At 43.5% G+C, this 24,071-nt stretch overlaps 1 protein-coding gene across 12 annotated transcripts in view; it reads right to left on the bottom strand.

Annotated features, from left to right (window-relative positions):
- The window catches only part of LOC106564698 (AP2-associated protein kinase 1), a 34,921-nt gene that overhangs the window by 7,812 nt on the left and 3,038 nt on the right, over positions 1-24,071 (bottom strand). The window contains exons 2-21 of one of the 12 annotated variants that reach the window (XM_014131045.3): positions 21,906-22,024; positions 21,565-21,673; positions 19,031-19,173; positions 17,440-17,561; positions 17,149-17,230; positions 16,732-16,864; positions 16,395-16,498; positions 16,043-16,137; positions 15,692-15,843; positions 13,586-13,746; positions 11,968-12,387; positions 11,328-11,488; positions 10,984-11,213; positions 10,726-10,821; positions 10,039-10,134; positions 7,101-7,205; positions 6,666-6,767; positions 5,301-5,456; positions 4,894-5,004; positions 1,421-4,450 (exon numbers count right to left, since the gene is read on the bottom strand). In XM_014131045.3, the coding sequence (XP_013986520.1) occupies positions 4,350-4,450; positions 4,894-5,004; positions 5,301-5,456; positions 6,666-6,767; positions 7,101-7,205; positions 10,039-10,134; positions 10,726-10,821; positions 10,984-11,213; positions 11,328-11,488; positions 11,968-12,387; positions 13,586-13,746; positions 15,692-15,843; positions 16,043-16,137; positions 16,395-16,498; positions 16,732-16,864; positions 17,149-17,230; positions 17,440-17,561; positions 19,031-19,173; positions 21,565-21,673; positions 21,906-22,024 (2,798 nt within the window). In that variant the 3' untranslated portion in view covers positions 1,421-4,349. Of the gene's footprint in view, positions 1-1,420; positions 4,451-4,893; positions 5,005-5,300; positions 5,457-6,665; positions 6,768-7,100; positions 7,206-10,038; positions 10,135-10,725; positions 10,822-10,983; positions 11,214-11,327; positions 11,489-11,967; positions 12,388-13,585; positions 13,747-15,691; positions 15,844-16,042; positions 16,138-16,394; positions 16,499-16,731; positions 16,865-17,148; positions 17,231-17,439; positions 17,562-19,030; positions 19,174-21,564; positions 21,674-21,905; positions 22,025-24,071 lie in introns of those variants that run through there. The other 11 variants (XM_014130964.3, XM_014130983.3, XM_014130972.3 and 8 more) reach the window with 11 other exon arrangements.

Here is a 24,071-nt window from a genome sequence, read left to right as displayed (position 1 = left end):
TGTATTAGGAAAGTTGTTTGAAATGTTTGGACAAAGATTACAGGTAACTTGAGATATTTTGTAGTCATGTTGCGCAAGTTGGAACCGGTGTTTATCTGGATCAAACGCGCCAAATAAATTGACATTTTGGAGATATAACGACGGAATTAATCGAACAAAAGGACCATTTGTGATGTTTATGGGACATATTGGAGTGCCAACAGAAGAAGCTCGTCAAAGGTATGGCATGAATTATATAGTTATTTCTGAGTTTTGTGTCGCGCCTGGCGGGATGAAATATGATTGTCTGTGTTGTTTGATGGGGTGCTGTCCTCACATAATAGCATTGTTTGCTTTCGCCGTAAAGCCTTTTTGAAATCTGACACTGTGGCTAGATTCACAAGAAGTTCAGCTTTAATTTGGTGTATTGCACTTGTGAATGTATGAAAGTTTGGCGCTCTGCCATTTCCCCGGATGTTGTCAAATCGATCCCGTTAACGGGATTTGAGCCATAAGAAGTTTAACAACCCTGGGCTAGAGTATGATATTTACAACAAAACCTACTTGAAATGTATTTATATGGAATGAAAACGAATAAAAAAACAAGACATGATAAACAAGAGTTATAGAATCAGATAAAAATCAGAAACAGGATGAAAAAAAAAATCACATTGAACTCAGTGACATTTGATCAAAACATGTTTTGCAAAGGAACAAAATGAAAACAGACGGAAGGAAAATAATTAAATCATCCAAAGGGTATGTAGGTTCTGTATGCAATTTTCCATGATAATAGTTATATTGATTGTGCCTCTCTTTAATAGTAGGATATAAAAGAAAACCCATTGGTCCACAGTAAGGAAGAAACAGAGGGGCAGGCAGGCATGCATGCATTTCCACAGAGGCAGTCTTACCTGTGCAGACAGGGAGCAGACAGAGAGCAGTGTTAGCTTGCAGTTCCAGAAGGGGAGGGTTAATGGGGTTAACCACAATTTAAAAGAGTTAATATGACATGAGGGCCACCATGGGAATACGTATGTGTGTGAGTTTTTGTATACAAGTTATCCCTATCAAAATTCTAAGTGTGTGAATGTATTCAAAGCAAGGATTAGGAATATCTTTCAGCATATTTTCTCAAGAAACTATGAATTCCACTCTGAATGTCATCTCCCAAACATGAGTAATTGAACATCTGTGCATGTGTAAATAAGCTATAAGCTAAAAAATAACTAGTGATTCATTTGCAGTACATGCTTGAATTGAATGTTCTTCAGTAGAAGCGTTTTTTTAAAGATTACAGCTGGTTAAAATGTGTCGCCCCTCTCCCTCTGAAGCAATCTTTCTGCCAATCCGTTACGTTAACCACTTGACTGCCACTGAGGGCGTCAAATTCTCAACAAACCCCCCCCCTCAGTCACTCAATCAATACTCCACACAACAGTACATTCACATGAATATGTTTATTCGACATCCCTTTCTTTGTAATTCTTTAATTATCTCACAAAAATAGATTTGTGCACACAGAAAATCACAGCTCTGACGCAGGATTGGGTGTCATAGAAACGGACAGGAATCCAGAACAACAGCTTTTTTCACTTTTTGCAAAAACAACAGGGTAACATGAAGGTTCTCTGTTTTTTACAACAACAAATGTAACTACCTGGAGGGCAAGACCTTTACAACAGCACAGTGGTGTCTACAGGAAGAAGCAAGGATTGCATAGGTCAATAGCCACATGAGTATCTATCTATCTATCTATCTATCTGCAGATGGTGTGAGGAGGGGGGCTAAGATGTGAACTTCAGCCTTCCATTGGTTGCACATGTCTACAAAAGCCTGAGATAGATGGGACACAACATTGGATTTCAGAATACTGTCAATAAGTGTTGTCGCTTGGCATGCCTTGTTTTCGAATACTGCAGTAGAGCAATTATCTGTAATTCCTTAAAATGCCCAACAGCATAGCGAGCAGTCCTATCAGGGCGTGTATGTGGTGGTCGTGGAGTCCTGTGTAGTGCTTGCCCCTCTGTCTGATACACAACCACTTCTTACACACTTTACAGTAGTGACAACATGATATGACGAGCCATTATTTCGTTCCGTTCACCATATTCAAATCAGATCACTGGCTCCAGTGGTCCACTCAAAAAGACACAGATGCTCTACTCTCAGATACAGTGGCTTGCTTCCTCTATAGGCAACAGAGTGACTCAGCGCAATTCAAGATGGCCTGTGCTTTTCAATATGACGAACACCAACACCACTGTCGATGTCACTGTTTTTGCAGCGAGTTCAAACAACACAACACAACCGCATCACATCCAACAACTCAGACTGGCTAGGAGTTCCATTACTGTATGTCCACACATACACCCACACGCACACCAATGACAACACTACCAACAAACCAGAACATTCAACAACACGGTCATGCTTCGATATGCATCTTTTTGATCATGTAAAATCTGTGCGGAGAAAGCATGGAGTCGCAGCACTATTTCAGTGAAGACTGTAGCTCTGCCTTCGTACAGCGTGAGTAAGTATGGTACAGTATAAGACATGGTAAAGTTCCCTGTGTAGTGGTCCCATTGCACAACAAACTAGTTTGTTTATAATACAATCCTCCTTAGGTGGAGGCAAGTAAACAGATGCTACTTGGAGAAATCCTACCCAACCCTCAACAGATCAAAGCTAAGATTGTCATAACTGTATGTTTTTGCTAATGTCACAATAGTAATCCGGGGACAAATATGGCGAGAAACACATTCTCAAACACAGCTGCACAAACAGGAAAAACATATCATGTATTTCTTCTATAATAGTCATCTTAAGAATTATATTTATATATTATCCATTTTTATTTATAGACTAATATTCAGTTCATACATTCATTCTCTAACACTATTCATACTCACATTTAATATTAGTTACATATGAAATTAACTTTTCTATATATATTTTTTTTCACAATGTAACGCTATGATGACAGATGAGGAACAGAGCACACTTGACCAATTACTTTTTGAGGAACCAAAACGTAAAGACCACTGGATCAGAGTCCGTGGGTATTGCAGGTAAACATACATTTACAGTATGTAGGGCCGATAAATGACTATGATATAGGACCTATGTACAAGTAGGAATGGACGTTTTGTGGGAATGCACGTTTGAAGGGAATGATTGCGTGGGCACATACAGCCTGAAATGAAAGGGGTGATATGGACTGTCTGTATACATTGTAGTCAGACTAAAGAGGTCAAGAAAAGAAAAACGAGCAAATAAATGCTTTGGAAAAGCATCAACGGTGTCGACGTGCAGCCGAATCCCTAGCCAAGCTCGTGTTTTCACATCTTAGCTTCTTCTTTTGGGAATGTTAGCTCCACATTTCTGTTATTGTAGGCTTAAAGCCTTATGTTGGTGCGAACGCATTCGCTTTTTGAAGAACTTATTCGCTAATTTCCACAGATAAGGAAGGCTCAACCTCTGGAACAGCTGGTGGACTGTTCAAGTAATTTTAGATCTGACATCCCATCCATCCCACCTGCAGGCTATGATACCTCATGCTAAGGGCTAAAACGCAAGCCCTGACAACACGCCACTGAAAGGTAGATCATTAAATTGGCAGATATACCCTTGAAATATTTTTTTTGTCTACAATATACAATAAATCAATGGTGTGATATTGGTGTTACCAAATGTGCGCAAACAAATAATAATCCAAGTGAAATATAACAGTGGAGAATGGAGACAACATCTACTTGTGCACCATAACAACTAGGCAACAACTACAAGAGTGGAGTTCTCTGGTTTCTTATAGGACACAATGCCGTATGACTGGACACTGTTCCTAGACATACCAGAGACAGGAATGAAACATGGCGAAACATTCTACAGAAAGAACAACTCTTGGATGAAGTTAGTGTGTCATGAACGCAACAGGTAGAAGCAGCATGCCGTGACCTTGTTTGCCATGATGACCCCAGAAGGGCAAGAGAATATAAATGCTGTGAAAGCATGAAATGAGAGGGCAGAAGAAGAAAAATGGTGGGCATGATGGGAATCAATACCAGAGGCATGATGGGAATCAATACCAGAGGCATGATGGGAATCAATACCAGAGGCATGATGGGAATCAATAGCAGAGGCATGATGGGACAAACACGAACAGGACAATGGCCCAGTGTGTTTGGAATCACAGGTGGAGTTTACATGGAACAAGCGTTAGTCACGGGAACGAATAGTGGAACGGGGGTGTAACGATTAATGGTGGGGTCTACTCTCCTCTCGAGCGTCACTACTTCTACCTCATCCCTCCACCCCCCCCCCCCCCCCCCCACTCTCTATTTAGTGTCCCGGCTCCCCAGCGCCCTCTACAGGTCGATGAGCTGGTCCACCATGAGCAGGGAGCGGGCCAGGCTGGGCAGGCTGGACTCAGAGCTGCCACTGTTACTGCGAGAGTGGCCTCCTGAAACTGGCCGGACAGAGACGAGGGGGGCAGGGGGGTGGGCCAGGGCGAAGCAGGGGGGGAGGAAGGACAGGGGGAGAAAGCAGGGGAGGGAATAAAGAACAGACAGAGAAGCCAGGGAAAAGAGGAAGAGAAGATGCAGTTACAGAAGACAGAGAAAGACAGGAAGTAAGCGGAATTGCTCTCCACATACAATCTATGAGCGTCGTTAGAAGGAATAACTACACACAGGGAGAATGGCTACTCAGATTCATCTAAGAGGGGAAGAGGAGCAGGGTTCAATTACACTACTGAGGACACTGACTGGAATCAATCCCAGAATTCATCTGACCATGGCTGAGGAACAGTAGGACATCATCTCAGAGTGTGGGACAAGGCCCACAAACCCACTCTCTGCCCTTCCTCCTGGCCCTGCATGAAGGCTGCCTTGAACACCACCCTGTCCTTACCTTGAGAGGAGTTTTTGGAGCCCATGACAGGGATGGGGTCAAACTCATCCTCATTGCTCGTCTCTGCACTTGGCGCAGGCTCAAAGCCTGAGATCAGGAGATCAGAGGAGTCTGCAGAGGAGGAAGCCAGAGAAAGGAGGAAGGGAGAGGAATAAGAAATGGCCGAAATAGAGAGAGATAAAGGAGGAATAGGAGGCGGGTGTGCAGCACAGCTACAGAGGTTTAGAGTTAGAATGCAAGTCAGTAGAGCCTGCTAGCGTAGCTGTGACTAGCGCTAGCGCTAAACTCTTAACAGGGATAACCTAATCAGTTGTTCCTACGGGACACATCAAGTTTAAACGGAAGCACTCTCGCCTCTCCAATTGTAGGCCTAAGTGATACAGTTCGGGCTTGTGGGTGTGCCTTACCTGCCAGCAGCTGGGTGCAACCCGCAGATACCAGGTCAAACTCATCCAGAACAGACCCAGTGCCAGTGGTAGCGGGAGCAGAGGAGAGAGAGGAGGCTCCAGAGGGGGGAGAGATGAGAGAGCAGCCCAGCAGAGTGTCTTCCCCAAGCAGGGGGTCTGGGGGAGGGAGGGAGGGCAGAGGAGGCGAGAGTTAGGCGAGGTAATAGGAATTGTTAGTTCAGTATAAATGAATCACTGTATAATGTATAGTAAAACATTTTAAAGCACCAAGGACAAAGTATGAAAAATACTCCACATGTTCCTAGTAGAACATAAAGGCTCAGTGCAGTCAAAATTCTGGTTTCCCTGTGTTTTGTATCCTATTGTACAACAGCTGATGAAACTAACACTGTAAAAAAAAGTGTGAGCAAATGTGATCAGTGTTATTCCGGAGGGTTGCTTGTTGAAAATACAATCTACACAGGACCTTCTAACCAGCAGGTTTGCATGGGCGGGAATTTTGGCTTTCCATGGTGATGTCACCATGTGATAAATTGGTTAATAGACCGATAACAAAGAACGTTCTAAACCTCTCTGCCAATAACAGCTAGTTTTCAGTTTTCCCTTCCCCACCCACACCATTCCCAGACAGTCCTAGCAAAATTCTTGCTTGAGATTTTTGGGGGCAAAAAAAGCTATTTCCGCCCATTTTAATGGAAATCTATTAGTGAGTTAATTGTTACCCAGAAATTATTTGCTATTGATATAAAAACGGCTACATTGGGCTTTTAAATGTCATGCTATAGAATGTATGGTAATAGAGGCACTACACGTCAAAGTATCCAACAGTAAGTGAGTCATTGTACTATGCCCTGTCCAGTAATAAGACTACACAGATGTGATGTATTCTTGCTTGCATCTTCAAATCATTCAACAAAGGCCCGGGTGATGCAATTACAGAGCCCTGCATGAAATACACAGCATAATAAACGTCCCAATTCTCAAAACCCAGCCTTGTCCTGTGAATAATAGTTGTACAAGGACACCGTCATCTGTTTTTCACAGAGTTGAAGTGGCTTTTTCATTTCTCCATTTCAATTAGCCATTTTATTTCATGTCAGTTTTGAATCAGAACATTGGTTGTGAATGACACGTCAGCAACTGGACTAACCAGGCTAATAATAGACAAACACTCCAAATATCAATCACCCGTGGTCATTGTACTCAACGGCTTCATTTCATCCTCTGAAAACCTGATATTATCAGTAAAAACGTCAACCTAAACCTTTTTGTTTCCTCGGCTCTAAATCATCATCTTCCACTGTTGCATTGTATTCTGGCAACATCTAGATTGCGTGTCGTCTTGCCTGTGAGACAGAAACTAACCAGGAAGCAGTGCAGAGTCTGTCTCAGACTGGGACACAGGAGCTTCCAGACCAGGGATCAGAAAGTCCAGACTCACCAGAGACTCCTCTGTTGGACCCACTACTGTACACACAGACAGAGAGAGACAGACAGAGACAGACAGACACAGAGAGAGACACAGAGACAGAGAGAGAGAGAGAGAGAGAGAGAGAGAGAGAGAGAGAGAGAGAGAGAGAGAGAGAGAGAGAGAGCGAGAACAAGGAAGGGAGGTGGAGACAGGGAGAAAGTGAGGGATTAAGAAGACACCCACAAGAGAACAAAATAAGATAAACACAGGGCAGATAGAGGACATTGCCATGGAGCATTCAATGGAAAACCTTGACTTTTGGAGAGCAATGTAAAAGTGGGTACAGTTGTGAAATCTCAAGGAGAGGCTGAAAGACAAAGTACTATTACCATTGACAGCCTCCTCCATAGTTCCACTAAAAGGATCAGCCATGGACAGGAGGTCAGGGAGCAGGAGGTGTGTATCTGGGGACTTCAGTCCCTCAATAAGCTTCTCTATAGGCCCAGAGAGAAAAGAAGAGCAAGGAGGAGAAAATGGAGAGAACAGTAAGAAAAAGTGAGAGTGGCAGCATTACTCCACCGAGCGAGTACAGCATTTCACATAGTCATGGCCAGAAGAGCAAACACCATCGAATTGAGCAGTGCAGGTGAGGATGGAGAAAAGGGGTGAAGAAAGAGAGAGAGAGATGAGAAGAGGGTGAAGGACAAGTGATGAATAGAAAGGAAGAAAAGCAAAGGGAGCTATGCTATAGGGAATGGGGAATGTGGGAGGATGGGTGTTCAATGAGGGCAAATGATGGCACAGCTCCAGCACATCATGTGATGGAAGTAGAGACCACAATATCGTATTTACATTTTCAGAAATCATGTACATTTCCTGGAACTAATCTACTCCAAAGACGCACTCCGTGGATCCTCCAAGCATGCGTCACCCATTATTTGCAGAGAATGTACAGAACATAATTTATCGCTTACGTACAGGCCTATACAACTACTACAACTATGACCACACCCAACCCACGCATACCATTAAGGGCCATTTCCTGGTATAGTGTAAACGGTAGCACCGCAGTTCATGGGGAGCCAACGAAGGAACATTGCTGATTAATTCTAAATTACTCAAATGTAAATATGGAGACGCTCTAATCCAGAGCGATTTACAGTAGTGAGGGCATACTTTTTAAAAACTTTTTCGTACTGGTCACCCGTGGGAATCAAACCCCCAACCCTGGCGTGACATGTTTGGGGCGGCAGGTAGCCTCGTGGTTAGGGCGTTGGGTCAGTAACCGAAAGGTTGCTTGATCGAATCCCCGAGCTGACAAGATAGAAATCTGTCGTTCTGCCCCTGAACAAGGCAGTTAACGCACTGTTCCTAGGCCGTCATTGTAAAAAAGAATTTGTTCTTCACTGACTTGCCTAGTAAAATAAAGGTTAAATAAAATAAAAAATGTGCCATGCTCTACCAACTGGGCCACACGGGTGGCCACAAGTGTCCCCTAGCTCCAAATAGCCAAATATGAGATGTAATGATATGAGATGTAATGATATGACAATCTATTCCAGTCAGTAGTGATTGAGAGCCCCCATGGAGATCGTCTGCCATGGTATTTACTGTACATTATCAACATTGATAGTGTTTTAATCAATAGAAGCATTAAAAAAAACTGGAAAAGTTTTCAATTGTTTAATTAAGCTATTGACTTTTACATTAGCTTTGAAGGGTTTTGTAGTCGACTATGTTGATAAATAAATGCAACAAAAATAGTAGAAAATGTTTTCTTTACGTACCAGTGGCTTAAACAAAAAAGAGATAAAGAAATGAGAAAATTGAAAAAAATTGGTTGGGGATAAATTCATTGATTACAGATGGATAAGACAAAGATGATAACAGAATGACATATTGGGACTAAGAAGCTGGAGACAGACAGAACAGAGCTAAATAAAGGAAATAATCTCTCCCTACAGGAGAGCAAGAGGTTCTTCTAGGGCAAAGAATATATTTGCTGAGGAACCGCTCACGTTGAAGAAACGTTTTTATAAGCTTTCTTTCCACCACATTCCAACAGGCCAGTTAAAATGCATTTAGAATTAGTACTCTCAAAGCAAAACAATGAGATGTTTGTTCACACAGCCACAAAACCCTAAATGTTACTTTCACACCAGATGAATAAAAACGGTCACACAGAGAGGGCTAGCTAGTAGCTACGTCCACTAGCTGGGGTTACTCCTAAAGACCACTCTGCACACCAGGTTCTCACAACACAACCCACACCTGCCTCTCCACTATGTACTTACAGCTGAGCCAGTGGACTGTCACGGACCAAGGTACAGAAAACAAGTCCACTACAGCCCCTTAAACTGGGGGAGAGAGAGCACTGTACATCATTGCCAGCAACGTGACTAGCAGTATTTTCGCTTCCTTAGACCAAAATGCCACATGTTACAATTTGAAGTGCTGCATTATTTTGGGCTTTATTTTAGGCTGAATCAAGAAAAGAGGCTTTGAAAGGTTTTTGAGAACCACTAAGTGGAACAGTCCAGGGTTGCCATGACCACTAAGGAACACTAATTGCGTGTGGATACCAAGGGTGCCTTCGTAAATTAACTCTGGGCCGTTTGTAAATTCAGAGCATTCAGAGCGCACACTGGAGACACTGGCCGAGGAGTAGGGTTGATCAGAGTGTTCTGACCTCACAACAGCAGTCAAGCACCGAAGCTAACTAGCGAACATTGGCTAGATTGCTAGCTACTTTTAGACACAGAGAGAGATCACTCTCCATAGCAGAGCTGGTTAGACTGTTTTCATGTAATTATTATTATTTTAAAATGTAACCTTTATTTAACTTGGCAAGTCAGTTAAGAACAAATTCTTATTTACAATGGTGGCTTACCGGGGAACAGTGGGTTAACTGCCTTGTTCAGGGGCAGAAAGACAGATTTTTACCTTGTCAGCTACGGGATTCGATCCAGCAACCTTTCGGTTACTGGCCCAACGCTCTAACCACTAGGCTACCTGCCGCCCCTAGAGGGTTATTCCTTGTAACGGTGTTACTGGCAACAATTTAATTCCGTTTTTTGTCAATGTTTACTGGCACCTGTCCTAACAGACACATGTTGTTCGTAAATTCATTAACTATTCTGTGCTCTGGCACTCTCAAACCCGAGAGCTCTGAACTTAAAGTAGATTTCCAGATTGAATTTACAAACGCACCCTAATTCTGGTCTTAACGTTGACAATAGATTGCCAGCATCACAGTATGTCATGTTGATACGCGAGTTAAGTGATTTGGAGTGTGCTTTTACACAATAGAAAAGGACACTTTCTTACCTGGAGTGTCTGAGAGTGCTAGGACGCTGAACGGGACCGGAACAGTCAACAAAGACTCTCCTGTATCCAGGCCAAGGAGGTCTTCAGATTGCTCTACTTGTACAGTAAGTAGCGAGGCGGGGGAAAACAACAAACACACTAATGAACACTTCAGAGATACACAAAGTACACAAAGTACAGCATGTCCATCTCCGTCTGATTAGAAGTAGAGATGATGGAGCGCTCAAGGCAAAGTGAGTGTTTTCTTGGTAAGTTATTCAGTGAAGACGTCCCATTAAATGGCTAGCTAGGGATTTGAGCATACAGACTTAATGAAAGCTTTCAGATAGAAATGTCTTAGCGTTCAGAGGGCCATTGATGAGGTCACAGAGAGGACCATTCACCCTGCAGGAATATAGAAGCACTTTTATCAACTTCTACTGTCCTCCAAGAGCTGCTGAATTTTCTCTTCACTTTGCTCCTCATTTCATACACCTTGTTTGGAGAGTTGGGTAGCAACAGAGTTCCCTTATGGCCATAGAATGACATAGAACAGTGTTTTATAGGATTTCTATGGGTATGTCACTGTAGCTGTTTGTAATGGAGGATGGAGGACGTGATCGCTATAGGAAGAACAAAGGAGCTATGGGAATATCTGAGAGATATACAGTAGGGAGATATGAGTGATGAAGATGAGAAGGGTCTCACCAGCAGATTGGGGGTCCGTTTCCCCAGGGGAGGAGACCTCTAGCAGGCCAGGTATCAGGTCCTCTGTGGGGGCCGTCTCTACCTCTGCAGACACGTCTAACAGCGAAAAAGACAAAGTAACTTATACTGCCGCTTTATCTGGTTTGAAATACTAGTACAGCAGAGGATATATTACAAATTAGGTGTAAGAATGTACTTTTAGCTCCCATCTCTTAGAATTATGAACACATTATTTCACACACGCACGCACAGCCTTACCATCAGTCTGTTCGTCAACCAAGTCTTTGTTAATCAGATGCTCCGCACTGAGATTGGAGAAGTCATCATCCCCAAAAGGGTTCCAGGCAGGCTGACTGAGGGAGCCGATGGGAGGGCCAGGGGCAGAGGCAGGGGAAGGGGCAAAGGCAGCAAAGTTGCCATCCTGGGCTGGTTCACACATACTCTGCTGAAGGGACTGGGTAGAATTGGGTGGAATTGTACCAACAGATCTGGAAAAACACGCAAAGGCCGGAACAGGTCAACTTGTTGTTACACATTCAAAACTAAATATGTTTAATTAAGGCTGATATTTCAAGTGATGATGTCGTTTCTCCATATCTTACATTAACTGGTTGAGGCCATCTTCTGCTGTGGCCTCTTGCAGTGGCTGGGTGGAGTCACTTCCAGGTAGCCCACCGACCCAATTCTGGGTAAAGTCACTCGGGGTGCGCTCTGCAGCCTTTGGAGAGCGGGGCGGAGTCTTGGACAGAGCAGGAAGAGAAGTCTGGAGTGACAGAGAGAGAGAGAGAGAGGAAGAAACAGATCATCTAAACAACACAAATAGGGGGAAGAAGAGGAGACTCATTGTAAAGAACTAAACCCAATAACACTAATGAATAACTGTCAATGCCAAATACATACAACACAAAAGAAAATGAGCCGAACAAAGTAAAATAATACAAATTAAAGTGAAAAAAAATGGACAGGCAAAAGGGTAAAACAAAAGTCTATCACACCGAAATGAGGATAATTCAAACGTTCACAAGGATCACAATGGATTTCACAGGGGGTTTTAAGGTACTAAGAAAACAACACTCAAATGAACAAAAGCAAAAAGACAGGAAAACGATGAAGGCTGATGGCATTGCCATGACGATGGATGGCTGGGTGAAACAACGGATGGCCTGATGTCACTTTCAAGCAGGCTTTGAGTGTGTCTGACAGCTCAGGGAGAGGACTCGTTGCAGGCTGCAGGTATGTTACCGTCTCTGTCTCAGCTGTGTTCTGACTGGTTTTAGCAGGGATGGACTGGGCCTGGGCAGGTGGCTGCTGGGCCACTTCTAGCTGGGCCACTGGTTGCTGGGCAACTGGTTGTAGAGGAACTGGTTGCTGCGGAGCTGTAGGCTGCTGTGCAGCCGGAGGTTGGGCTGGAGTGGGCTGAGCGGTTGGCTGCTGCTGGGCCTGGCTCTGGCCGGCCTGCTTACGACGTGCTGGGGCTTTGGGTGGGGCTGGGCTAGACGGGACCTGGGCCTTCTGGGGGGTGGGACTGGCCAGCGAGGGAGGCACGGCCTGTAGTGGGGCACTCGGGGCCTCCGTCTTGGCCTGCACAGGTGGGACTCCTCCCCCTGCTGCGGTGACTGCTGCTCCTGCTGCCGCGATTGGCTGCTGCTGCAGTTGCCCTGGCTACCACACAAAGACGGACGACAGCACACAGCGTCAACAAACCATGACAACGAAGACAAAGCTGCTTTACACACAGACAACACAGTGTGCCACTAAGAATGCATGTGGCTGTTATCGTGGGTTCAGAACGATACATATAATACCGGAGAACTGCCTTCCCTACCTAAAAACTAAGGACTCATTACGCCATTGCTTGTGTCTTTGTTATAAATCGGAGACTGTAAAACATGTCATCTCATGAAAATGTAACGGGGAGCCATTGTGTGGTACCGTCTTTGGTCCATTTTCCTCTTTAATGTTCACTTCTCTGTTTGGTCAACAGTTTCCTGCACTTGACTTCTCTCCTTATCTAAGCCTGTTCCATGACACGGTCTATACAAGGGGCGACTGAACAATAACCCAACCCTGAGCCGCAACTCGTCTTACAGATGGTATTTTACAGCTGGTATAAGTGTCCTGAATTCACTAAGCAACAAAATCCTACACAATATCTACATTTCTTTGAAATACATTTTTCCAGACCCCTTAGAGTGTAAAGAGGAACATTTTCATTCAAATCGTTTTTTTAGCAATTATATTAACACATTTGTGTGTAAAAAAATATATATATATATATTTATATACATACATACATACATACATACATACATACATACATACATACATACATACATACATACATACATACATACATACATACATACATACATACATACATACATACATACATACATACATACATACATACATACATACATATACTCTGTGGTTTGTACTGTAATTCTTTAAAAAACTTCCAGATCCTCAGAGCACTATGGAGGAAACTCACGTCATCCACCACCAACATGGAAGCACCCACCTGGTGATGTCAGTTATTTCTGCACCAGAAAGCTTATCACAATGCAAATTAGAAATCTTCAGTATCTGTGGTCGCTTCTCAGAGCAGGAATGCTGATTTGAGATCAGTTTTTCCTTTTAAATAACAATAAATAAGATTGCGTCATGGACAGGGGGGACCTGATCCTTGATAAGCACTCATTCTGAGACATTGTATCCCTGAGAACAGTTAACATCCACTTTCTGCTAACGCTGCTAAGAGTGGGATTGACCAGACCCAGCCCTGCTTGACTTCAGAGACAAGCCAGCAGTGGGATGCAGGGTGGTATGGCTGTGGGCTTGGGTGGCTGCCTGACTTTACCTGCTTCTGCTGAGTACCAGCTTGGGGCTTTCCACCCAGCTGAAGTGTGGCCTGACTAGGAGGGTTCTGTGAACGGCCGGTCACTGGCTGAGGCGGAGCTGTGGTCTGTGCCTTCTGTGATTGGAGGGCTGCCGCTTGCTGGGCAAGGTTTAAGTTGACTCCTGCAAGGAGTACAGAATCTGGTTACTATACAAGCCATGAAACAATTAAAATATATTTTTCATGCTATTCACATACATAAAATGATGTCATCACACATTACGTTAAAGGACAGAAATATAAAATGTATTTACATTTGTTTATTTAAATGGTACACAGACAAGACAACAGTTAGGACAAAAGACTAAACACCCACCCATCCCCACAGGTCCCCGTTTACTGCAGATATTATAGCAGTCATCTTATTTGTTCAATAACAGTAGTCCACAGCTCAACATTTGTCTCTTTAGCGCCAAGCATACGGGACAGAGAAAGTTCCATGTAAGGAATTTCCAAAGCACCCCCATTGATGCCATGGCAGAGACGGAGGCTCTTGCCAATGTAACGCAACCATCTTTTTGGCTGCCATATACGCTTTCCGCAAACCATAAGGTTCATGGAAGAGTTGTCATTGAGAAGAAGTGTAATTGGTGAAAGGGATTTTTTTTCTCTTTTTCGCAACAATAACAGTTCATGTCCTATAGGATTTATAGGGAATTAGCTTAGCCTATGGTCCATCTGCATAATGCTGCTGCCATGGTAATGTGGTCTAATAGATACGGAAATGAATTGGCTGTTAAGTGTTATTTTGTTTGTTAACTGCATTACCTCCCTGTTGAGAAATGCAGTAACATAATTAGACATGGCAGGTATCACAAGCAGTGAGTGGCTTGGCTCTGAGTGGTTAAATAATTGAGTTAAGGTAATTCCCCATCAAAATGCAAACACAAGTACACAACTCTCCAGTGTCCTGTCTTTCACTGGTGGAAAAGAAGCACAAAAACAAAGTGGCGTCATTCTGCTCTAGAGCAGTCAGTCTGGTTAGAGGCGGGAAAAATAATCAGAGCACGGCAACTCTCTGGTAAGACCTCATTAGATGAGACTGTTGAGAGACAGACTAAACAGACAAGCCAAGTGTTCTCTCCATTGGTTTCTAATGAGAGCCATATCATGTTTTACTAAATATAACTTGGATCTCATTTGAGAAATAATTCCAGCAAATTTGGCAGAATGTTCTGAGCAGTTTGAGCCTTAAGATAATATTTTGGATTTATCAAAACTGGGGGGAAAACAAGTGTGTTTCAGGTCAGTTCAGGTTCAGCTCGATGTGAGCTACCTAGCTTCTTCTGGTACATGCCCACTTACGCAGACATTTATTTATCGTGGCTAATACTCAATGTCCTCCATCTACTGAAATGTTGTCCAACTTAGCATGCTGCCATTAGGGTAGAGCAGGGTTCTGAGCAAAAACAAAAAGGGTGAGGAGGATTTTTCATTGTTGGACATAAGTGTAAAAACACCAGGAAAATCAGCTCCAAGTGATTTGAATTCAGGATTTTTTCTTCCACACTCATAATAGTGTTTTTTACTAATAGAAACATCAACGTGAAGATATCTGTAAATATGTATGCATTAATATACAGTATTATAGGTACCTCGTATTATTAGTTGTATAAGTAGTTATATCTGTAGTTTTTATTAGTTTTAGGCCTAGTAGTTGTATAACTTCATGCTGTTTATGTAAGTTTTACATTATTATTATGCAGTAGCTGCCATATTATTCTTGTTACCAAGTATTTGTTTTTTTTCTTCATTTGGACACTCTTGAAAACAAGATGGTGCATCTAAAGAGATTTCTTCCTGCAAAATGTAAAACAAATAGAGGTTCACTTGATCATATGCTGATGTAAGGAACGTTTTAAATGATTATGTTTTAGTCAAATATATCTGTTTGGGCTTCTTGCAGTCAATTTGCAGTCTACAAATGATTAGTAAGTAAATTCCGGCCTAGGGTAGAGAATCTACCTCAGTCGCTTCTGTGTATGTATCGAGTACCTAACATGCCTCCAAATAAACCAATGTTAGCCTAATTGCAGTACAACGGCAGAGCGGCCGGTTGGTACATACCTAGAGGAAGGGCAGGGAGATTGGCCCGTTTCCGAGGGGTGAGGGCAGCCGGTTGAATGGGTAGGATGCCAGCGCTGGGCTGGGCATGGCCAGCTTTGGGCCTCTGCCGGGGCGTGATGGAGGTCTCAGTGGTGGGGACAGGATCTGTCAACCTGGGGGAGAAAGGTGAGAGTTGGTGATCAACTTGTCAATGGTACGAAATTACCTTATGAATGATGTCAAAACAGAACAGAGAACACACAACTGACAAAAAATAAGGATACTAGCCTCAATACTGGTGTGTATAAACACAAAACCAGAAGATTACTCAGGCAGCCCCCCTGTATGACAAACACCAGCATCCAGACTTACCTGGCCTTACTCTGTGTCTGGCTCTGGCTCTTCTTCGCTGCAGCTGCCTCACTGGCTTTGATTGGCTCAGGGAGTTGAGCAGGAATTGGAGAGTTCTATATGGGGGTAGATTAGAGATGAAAGTATTGTACATTTATATTTAGGAGGGAATGGAACCACATGACAACAGATGACAAGCACATCCAATAGCTTCAGAGCATGGACTGAACAGAACATTGGTAGGTCTGGCTCAGAGCCCGTTAAGAGACCAATCCACAGACTATTCCCCGAGCAGAGAGAGACAGACATACAGACTAGAAAAGGTCACCCCCCCCTACAGAGGTCACCCTGACCACAGAGCAGAGAGACTAACCTTCACATTCTGAACAGGGCAATCCCGACGAGCCAATTTAAAAGCAAAGTAGGACACCTGGTAGATGTCAGGCCTTTTGTCAGGGTCGGGCTCCAGCATGTACCCTGACAAACACCAACAGAATGACAAGCAGAGGTGGAAATATGAGAGAAAAAGTGAGACCAACTGAACCACACCAGAAGAGAGAAAAGCAACACACTGACTAACCCACAGCCTATAGATTAAGCACGGTTAGATAAGGACGTAACATGTAGTACAGGACTCATAAAATACGTAATGGCGTTGTAGAATCTACACTAATTTCCATAGCAGATACAGTGAGTGGTGGAATACTGACGGATGAGGCAGTGCAGGTTGTAGGAGTAGCGGGAATTGTCAGGAATGGTGAAGCTGGCATCACAGATGGCCACCTGACTCTCCCCGAACGGTAGAGTGAAGTAGCACAGCTTATACAGCAAACAGCCCATCGCCTGGAGAGAACACACACACAATAATAAAGTTACATACCATTTAGAACCAACACCCAAATGCCTCGAGAAACCTGAAGGGAAAAGGCTTCTCCACACAAATATGGCTCTTCTAACTTCCTACTGTACTAACTAAACCAAATATTAGCTTGAAGTTTTCATTTAGTTTCATGAGCATTCTGTGACAGATACGCTACAAAGTGTACTGTAAAAAAGACACAAACAAATCAGAAGCTGGCAATAATACCATGACTAAAGCTTAGATCTAAAATACAACATCCACTCACCCATATGTCAGCTTTAGTAGTGATAATCTTGCTGTTGTAAAGGTTTACCATCTCAGGGGCACGATATGACAGAGTGGTGTACCTGAGAGAGAATAGGACAAGGCCACAGAAAGGAGGATAAAGAACACTATGATGCGTATTGAACTAACACAAGGCTAACCTCTGACGAGGCTCGGCTGAAAAGGCATATATTCCTCTGAACTGTATTCTTCTACAGCTGTAAAAAAAAAAAAATTGCTAAATTCAAAGGAAATAAAATGGCAGCATATTAAGCTAAGCAAGTTCACAAACTTTTTTATTTCGTCATCGACTATTGGCACTCCTTCAATCTGTGGGTTCTGGAACTTATTGGTAGCACTGCCAAAGTCACAGAGCACATAGTGGCCTTTATCATGTAACAGGATGTTCTCCACCTGCAGAGATACAAAAGAGAAGAAAAGTCAAGCAAAGCCAGAGAAGGATAAAATATGAAAGTGTCTGCTGAACGGTATACAGTGCATTTGGAAAGTATTCAGACCCCTGAACTTTTCCACATTTTATTACGATACAGCCTTATTCTAAAATTGATTAAATTGTTTTTTCCCCCTCATCAATATACACGCAATACCCCATAATGTGAAAGCAAAAACTGGTTTTTAGACATTTTTGCAAATGTATGAAATAAAAAAAAAAGAAAATATCACATATACATAAGTATTCAGAAGAAGTTTGGAACCACCTCTTCCTAGAGCTGGCCGCCCGGCCAAACTGAGCAATCCAGGGAGAAGGGCCTTGGTCAGGGAGGTGACCAAGAACCCGATGGTCACGCTGACAGAGCTCCTCTGTGGAGATGGGAGAATCTTCCAGAAGGACAACCATCTCTGCAGCACTCCACCAATCAGGCCTTTATGGTAGAGTGGTTAGACGGAAGCCGTTCCTCAGTAAAGAGGCACATGACAGCACGCTTGGAGTTTGCCAAAATGCAAACGAGATTCTCTGGTCTGATGAAACCAAGATTGAACTCTTTGGCCTGAATGCCAAGCGTCACGTCTGGAGGAAACCTGGCACCATCCCTACAGTGAAGCATGGTGGTGGCAGCATCATGCTGTGGGGATGTTTATCAGAGGCAGGGACTGGGAGACTAATAAGGATCGAGGGAAAGATGAACGGAGCAAAGTACAGAGAGATCCTTGACGAAAACCTGCTCCAGAGCGCTCAGGACCTCAGACTGGGGTGAAGGTTAACCTTCCAACAGGACAACGACCCTAAGCACAGAGGCAACACAACGCAGGAGTGGCTTCAGGACAAGTCTCTGAATATCCTTGAGTGGTCCAGCCAGAGCCTGGAGTTGAACCCGATCAAACATCTCTGGAGAAACCTGAAAATAGCTGTGCAGCAATGCTCCCCATCCAACCTGACAGAGCTTGAGAGGATCTGCAGAGAATAATGGGAGAAACTCCCCAAATACAGGTGTGCCAGGCTTGTAGCGTCATACCCAAGAAGACTCGATACTTTACTCAGTACTTTGCTTCAACAAAGTACTGAGTAAAGGGTCTGAATTGTTATGTAAATGTCATATTTCTGTTTGTATTTTTTATAAATTGGCAAACATTTCTAAAAACCTGTTTTTGCTTTGTCATTATTGGGTATTGTGTGTAGATTGATGAAAAAAACAAACAATTTAATCCATTTTAGAATAAGACTGTAACCTAACAAAAATGTAGAAAAAAAATCAAGGGATCTGAATACTTTCCCGAAGACACTAATATATCTATATCTATATATATATTAATATTATTTATATGACAGGAAGACTAAGCCAAGAACGAGATGAGACAGAGGGAGTGGGAGCAGAGTAAGGAGGTGGGAGAAAACACAGGAGCAGGATTCTATTCCTCCGCACCTTGAGGTCCCTGTGGATGATGGGCGTCTTGCCCTGGTGCAGTCGAGACACGGCGTCACATGTGTCACAGAAGATCTGCAGCACCTCTGCCTCTGTGAAGCCTGTCTGCAGACGCTGGTTCATCAGGTTCACCACCTGGCCCCCTGCAGAGATACATTGCTCAGTCTCATTACTGAACACAGACACTGGGTATGGAGCTAGCAAGGTTCCTCAGTACACCCATCTGGCACTCAGACACTCAGTCTCTTGACCATCTAAAACAGTGGTGTTCAAACTTTTTCAGCGGGGACGCCATTATTTTTTTTCCACCAGAATTTCTGGGGACCCCATTTTCTTTCCACACGAGTTTCTCGTGATCAAACCTCACCCCAAATCTAAATGACAAGCATAAAATCAGTAAATTAATATTTTTACATCAACAAATAACCTTCAATTCATTACATTTTCAAGAACCCCCTCCCCAAAATACACAATAAAATGTTATTTTTCAAATGCATCTTCTTCTAAAACTTTTGTATATTATCCTATAAAATAACATGTATTCTTAATGTTTTTTTGGGGTGACCCCACTGCAGTTCCCCCGCCCGCACTAGTGGTCACGACCCCAACTTTGAATACCACTGATCGAAAATGACCACTTCGCAATAGGAGGCCTTTACAAAAAATTAGGAACACCTTTATAATATTGAGTTGCATCCCTTTTACCTTCAGAACAGCCTCAATTCATCGGGCATGGACTCTACAAGGTGTCAAAAGCCTTCTACAGGGATGCTGGCCTATGTTGACTCAAATGCTTCCCACAGTTGTGTCAAGTTGGCTTGATATCCTTTGGGTGGTAGACCATTCTTGATACACACGGGAAACAGTTGAACGTGAAAAATCCAGCAGCGTTGCAGTTCTTGACACACTCAAACTGGTGCGCCTGGCACCTACTACCATACCCCGTTCAAAGGCACTTCAATCTTTTGTCTTGCCCATTCTCCCTCTGAATGGCACATATACACAATCGATGTCTCAATTGTCTCATGGCTTAAAACTCCTTATTTAACCTGTCACCTTCCCTTCATCTACATTTACATTACATTTTAGTCATTTAGCAGACGCTCTTATCCAGAGCGACTTACAAATTGGTGCATTCACCTATAATATCCAGTGGAACAACCACTTTACAATAGTGCATCTAAATCTTTAAGGGGGGGGTTAGAAGGATTACTTTATCCTATCCCAGGTATTCCTTGAAGAGGTGGGGTTTCAGGTGTCTCCGGAAGGTGGTGATTGACTCCGCTGTCCTGGCGTCGTGAGGGAGCTTGTTCCACCATTGGGGTGCCAGAGCAGCGAACAGTTTTGACTGGGCTGAGCGGGAACTGTGCTTCCTCAGAGGTAGGGAGGCGAGCAGGCCAGAGGTGGATGAACGGAGTGCCCTTGTTTGGGTGTAGGGCCTGATCAGAGCCTGAAGGTACGGAGGTGCCGTTCCCCTCACAGCTCCGTAGGCAAGCACCATGGTCTTGTAGCGGATGCGAGCTTCGACTGGAAGCCAGTGGAGAGAGCGGAGGAGCGGTGTGACGTGAGAGAACTTGGGAAGGTTGAACACCAGACGGGCTGCGGCGTTCTGGATGAGTTGTAGGGGATTAATGGCACAGGCAGGGAGCCCAGCCAACAGCGAGTTGCAATAATCCAGACGGGAGATGACAAGTGCCTGGATTAGGACCTGCGCCGCTTCCTGTGTGAGGCAGGGTCGTACTCTGCGAATGTTGTAGAGCATGAACCTACAGGATCGGGTCACCGCCTTGATGTTGGTGGAGAACGACAGGGTGTTGTCCAGGGTCACGCCAAGGCTCTTAGCACTCTGGGAGGAGGACACAAGGGAGTTGTCAACCGTGATGGCGAGATCATGGAACGGGCAGTCCTTCCCCGGGAGGAAGAGCAGCTCCGTCTTGCCGAGGTTCAGCTTGAGGTGGTGATCCGTCATCCACACTGATTGAAGTCAATTTAACAAGTGACATCAATAAGGGATCATAGCTTTCACCTGGATTCACCTGGTCAGTCTGTGCCATGGAACGAGCAGGAGTTCCTAATGTTTTCTACACTTTTTGTACATCTACTATGCCTATAACATACATTCACATCATGGAAAAAAACCTGGCGCAGCGCAGAACTCAAATGATATGCAAAGACAAGTACAACAACAAAGTCCCCACACCAGTGGTAGGCCCAGATCACATGTCAAACTCATTCCACGGAGAGTCGAGTGTCTGTGGGTTTTCGCTCCTCTCTTGTACTTGATTGAGGAATTAAGGTCACTAATTAGTAAAGAACTCCCCTCACCTGGTTGTCTAGGTCTTAACTGAAAGGGAAAAAAACGAACCACGCAGCCACTAGGTTCTCCACGGAATGAGTTTGACACCCGTGGCCTAGATGGAAGTTAGACTAATAGTCAGACAGAGAGCGCCCTCATGTGGAGTGACAGTTGACTGGCTTTATTCTTGTCTTTCAACTACACTTGATTGAACGCAGACCCTTCAGTAAGCACTCACCTTTACAGTAGTCCATGAGGATGAGCACTTCCCACACATCTCCTCCTCCACAAGTGGTGATACTAGAGTCCAGATAGCCAACGATGTTCTTATGGCCGACCAGGTCCTTCTGCAAGAGCACATGCACAACCGGATTACATTAACAGGCAGAGTGAACATTATCATGCCATTTAAGTTCCAGTTCAACTTGATTGTCCCCAGAGGGAAATTGTAACTGATAAATAATGTAGTGCAGAGTTCACGGGCCTTCCTGTGTTTTCATGTAAGCAGAGGAGAATAATAAACAGAGTAGCTCCCCTCCACGCATGCCGTGGGAGTGGGGTAATCTCACAGCTACTCACCATGATCTGGATCTCTCGCTTGCACACCTGCAGGTCGTGCTCATTGTTGACATACATCCTCTTGAGGGCACAGCGGAGTCCTTGGCTGGTTCGTACCAGGAACACGATGGCAAACCCCCCTGTGAGAAAGAGAGAGAGTGAATGAGACCGAAATAAGGTTCAGTGTTTGGAGGCAAGCAACCATTGGAAGTCTGTGTTGGCAACACCACTCTGTGCTAGGGCTGGCACAATTACAGAAAATAAACTGTCAATTTTTTTTATCATTTTAATCATCTTCTTTTTTTTTTTAAATAACAGCTGATTAAAAACAGTACAGCAGAGCATTTGTGCGGTTGAGTCTGTTTGTGTGGTAACAAAAATGGACACTTTACAACATGATGAAACTTTGTTCCTCCTTGCTGAAATAAGCAGGGTGTTTTAGCAAACAAGTCTTCGGTTGCCTAGGCAACACCCCCTCCCTGCAGCAACAGGGAGGGGAAATAGAATGAATTGAACGCGCATGGAATCTCTAGCCCTGGCAATATGACTGGTAAACTCGCAATGGCTGCCTGGTATAGAACGTTCATTCAGATTATGTTAACTGATGTGGCTCATGCAATGGAATGTCTTTTTTGTAATGTCAGTTGAGTTGAATCAACAAATCACAGCACGTATTGATGGGTACACTTCCTGCTTTGCTCCTATGGGTACACTCACAATTGCCGCCAGTCCACGCATATCCACTCATTGATTTGAATGGTCATGTCACTTGAGTAACCTCTGGTGGCAGAGCATTCCATGACGTCATGGCTTTGTTTTGGTTTGGGTACCGTGAAGAAACCCACAGTGGCGTGTCTGGTGGGGTATTTATGTCTGTTTGATGTGTATGCAAACAGATTATACAAGTGGTTAGGCATTTAACACATTTTTCTTAAAAAGACTAGAAGAGAAGTAGTCAATTTCTCCTCAACCATGAAAGACTATCGTGCATATTGTTGATGTTAGTTCTGTGTGTGCAGTTAAGGGCAAGACGTGCTGCTCTGTTTTGAGCCAGCTGCAGCTTTTCTAGGTCTTTCTTTGCTGAACTTGACCATATTACCAGACAGTAATCAAAATGGGACAAGACCAGAGCCTGAACAACTGTTGATCTGTGTGTAAAAAATACAGAACATCTTTTTATAACAGACATACCTCTCCCCATCTTCACAACAACTTTGTCAATATGACTTGAACATGATAATTGACTGTCCAATGTTGCCGATGACATGCATGTCGATTAAGGCAGCCCTCCACACCCTGGTTAAATGCGGAAGACACATTTCATTTGAATGCATTCAGTTGTACAATTGACTAGGTATCCCCCTTTCCCTTTACTCCTAGGAGTTCTCCTTCTTTTAAATGATATCAAACTAGTGGGTTAATATTTTCCAGTGATGAAGACATGTCTCATGGTATGGTGGGGTATGCTAAACGGGTCAACATTCCTGAATGTTTTGGCTTTCAGTTCCAAAAAGTTACTTTCTGACCACTTCTACCATGGACCAGACCAATATTTATAGAAAATGTTGTTCAAATCCAAAGGGGTGTGGTCAAAACGTGATTGAAATCAAATGGAACAACCCAGTAGTGGTAGTGACGGCAGTAGTAATGGTGGTAGTTGTAGTAATAGTATTGTAGAAATAGGGTTTTCATAGGCTCTGGTTTAGTTATAGTGACCTATTATTGGGTGGTTTGTAGGTGTGGAGTTGTTACAACGGATTATAGTGGGTTAGCATAGTAGGCTAGATTGAGTAGTACACCATCATAATCCATATAATGTGTTTTTAAACTCTCTAAATGTTTTAGTTTGAACATTCTGAAAGTTTTGTGGCAGAGATTTCAGTGTAGTATGCTGAAGCCTGTATTCCACCATTGAAATGAATGAGGATACAAGAGTGAAAGGTTGAGAATGTGACTGCTGAAGCAAGTCACACCAAACATTAAATAAATACTCTTATAATGGTGATTCGCGTCCCATTATGAAACAATATGATTAGAAGAGAAGGCAAGATATTTGAGTAAAGAAATCAAATAGGCCTAACCATTCCGGTAAATGCAGCATCCATAATGTAGTAGCACATAGCACATAGAATTACATAAATAAACCCTGGAGTAGCATCCATAACAGCATCATTAGTCATCTTCTGC

The sequence above is a fragment of the Salmo salar genome, chromosome 01 (genome assembly GCF_965601325.2).
Source record: "Salmo salar chromosome 01, fSalSal1, whole genome shotgun sequence".
NCBI classification, from domain to species: Eukaryota; Metazoa; Chordata; class Actinopteri; order Salmoniformes; family Salmonidae; genus Salmo; species Salmo salar.
Note: the sequence above shows the minus strand (reverse complement) of the source record. Positions and strands in the feature narration are given on the sequence as shown.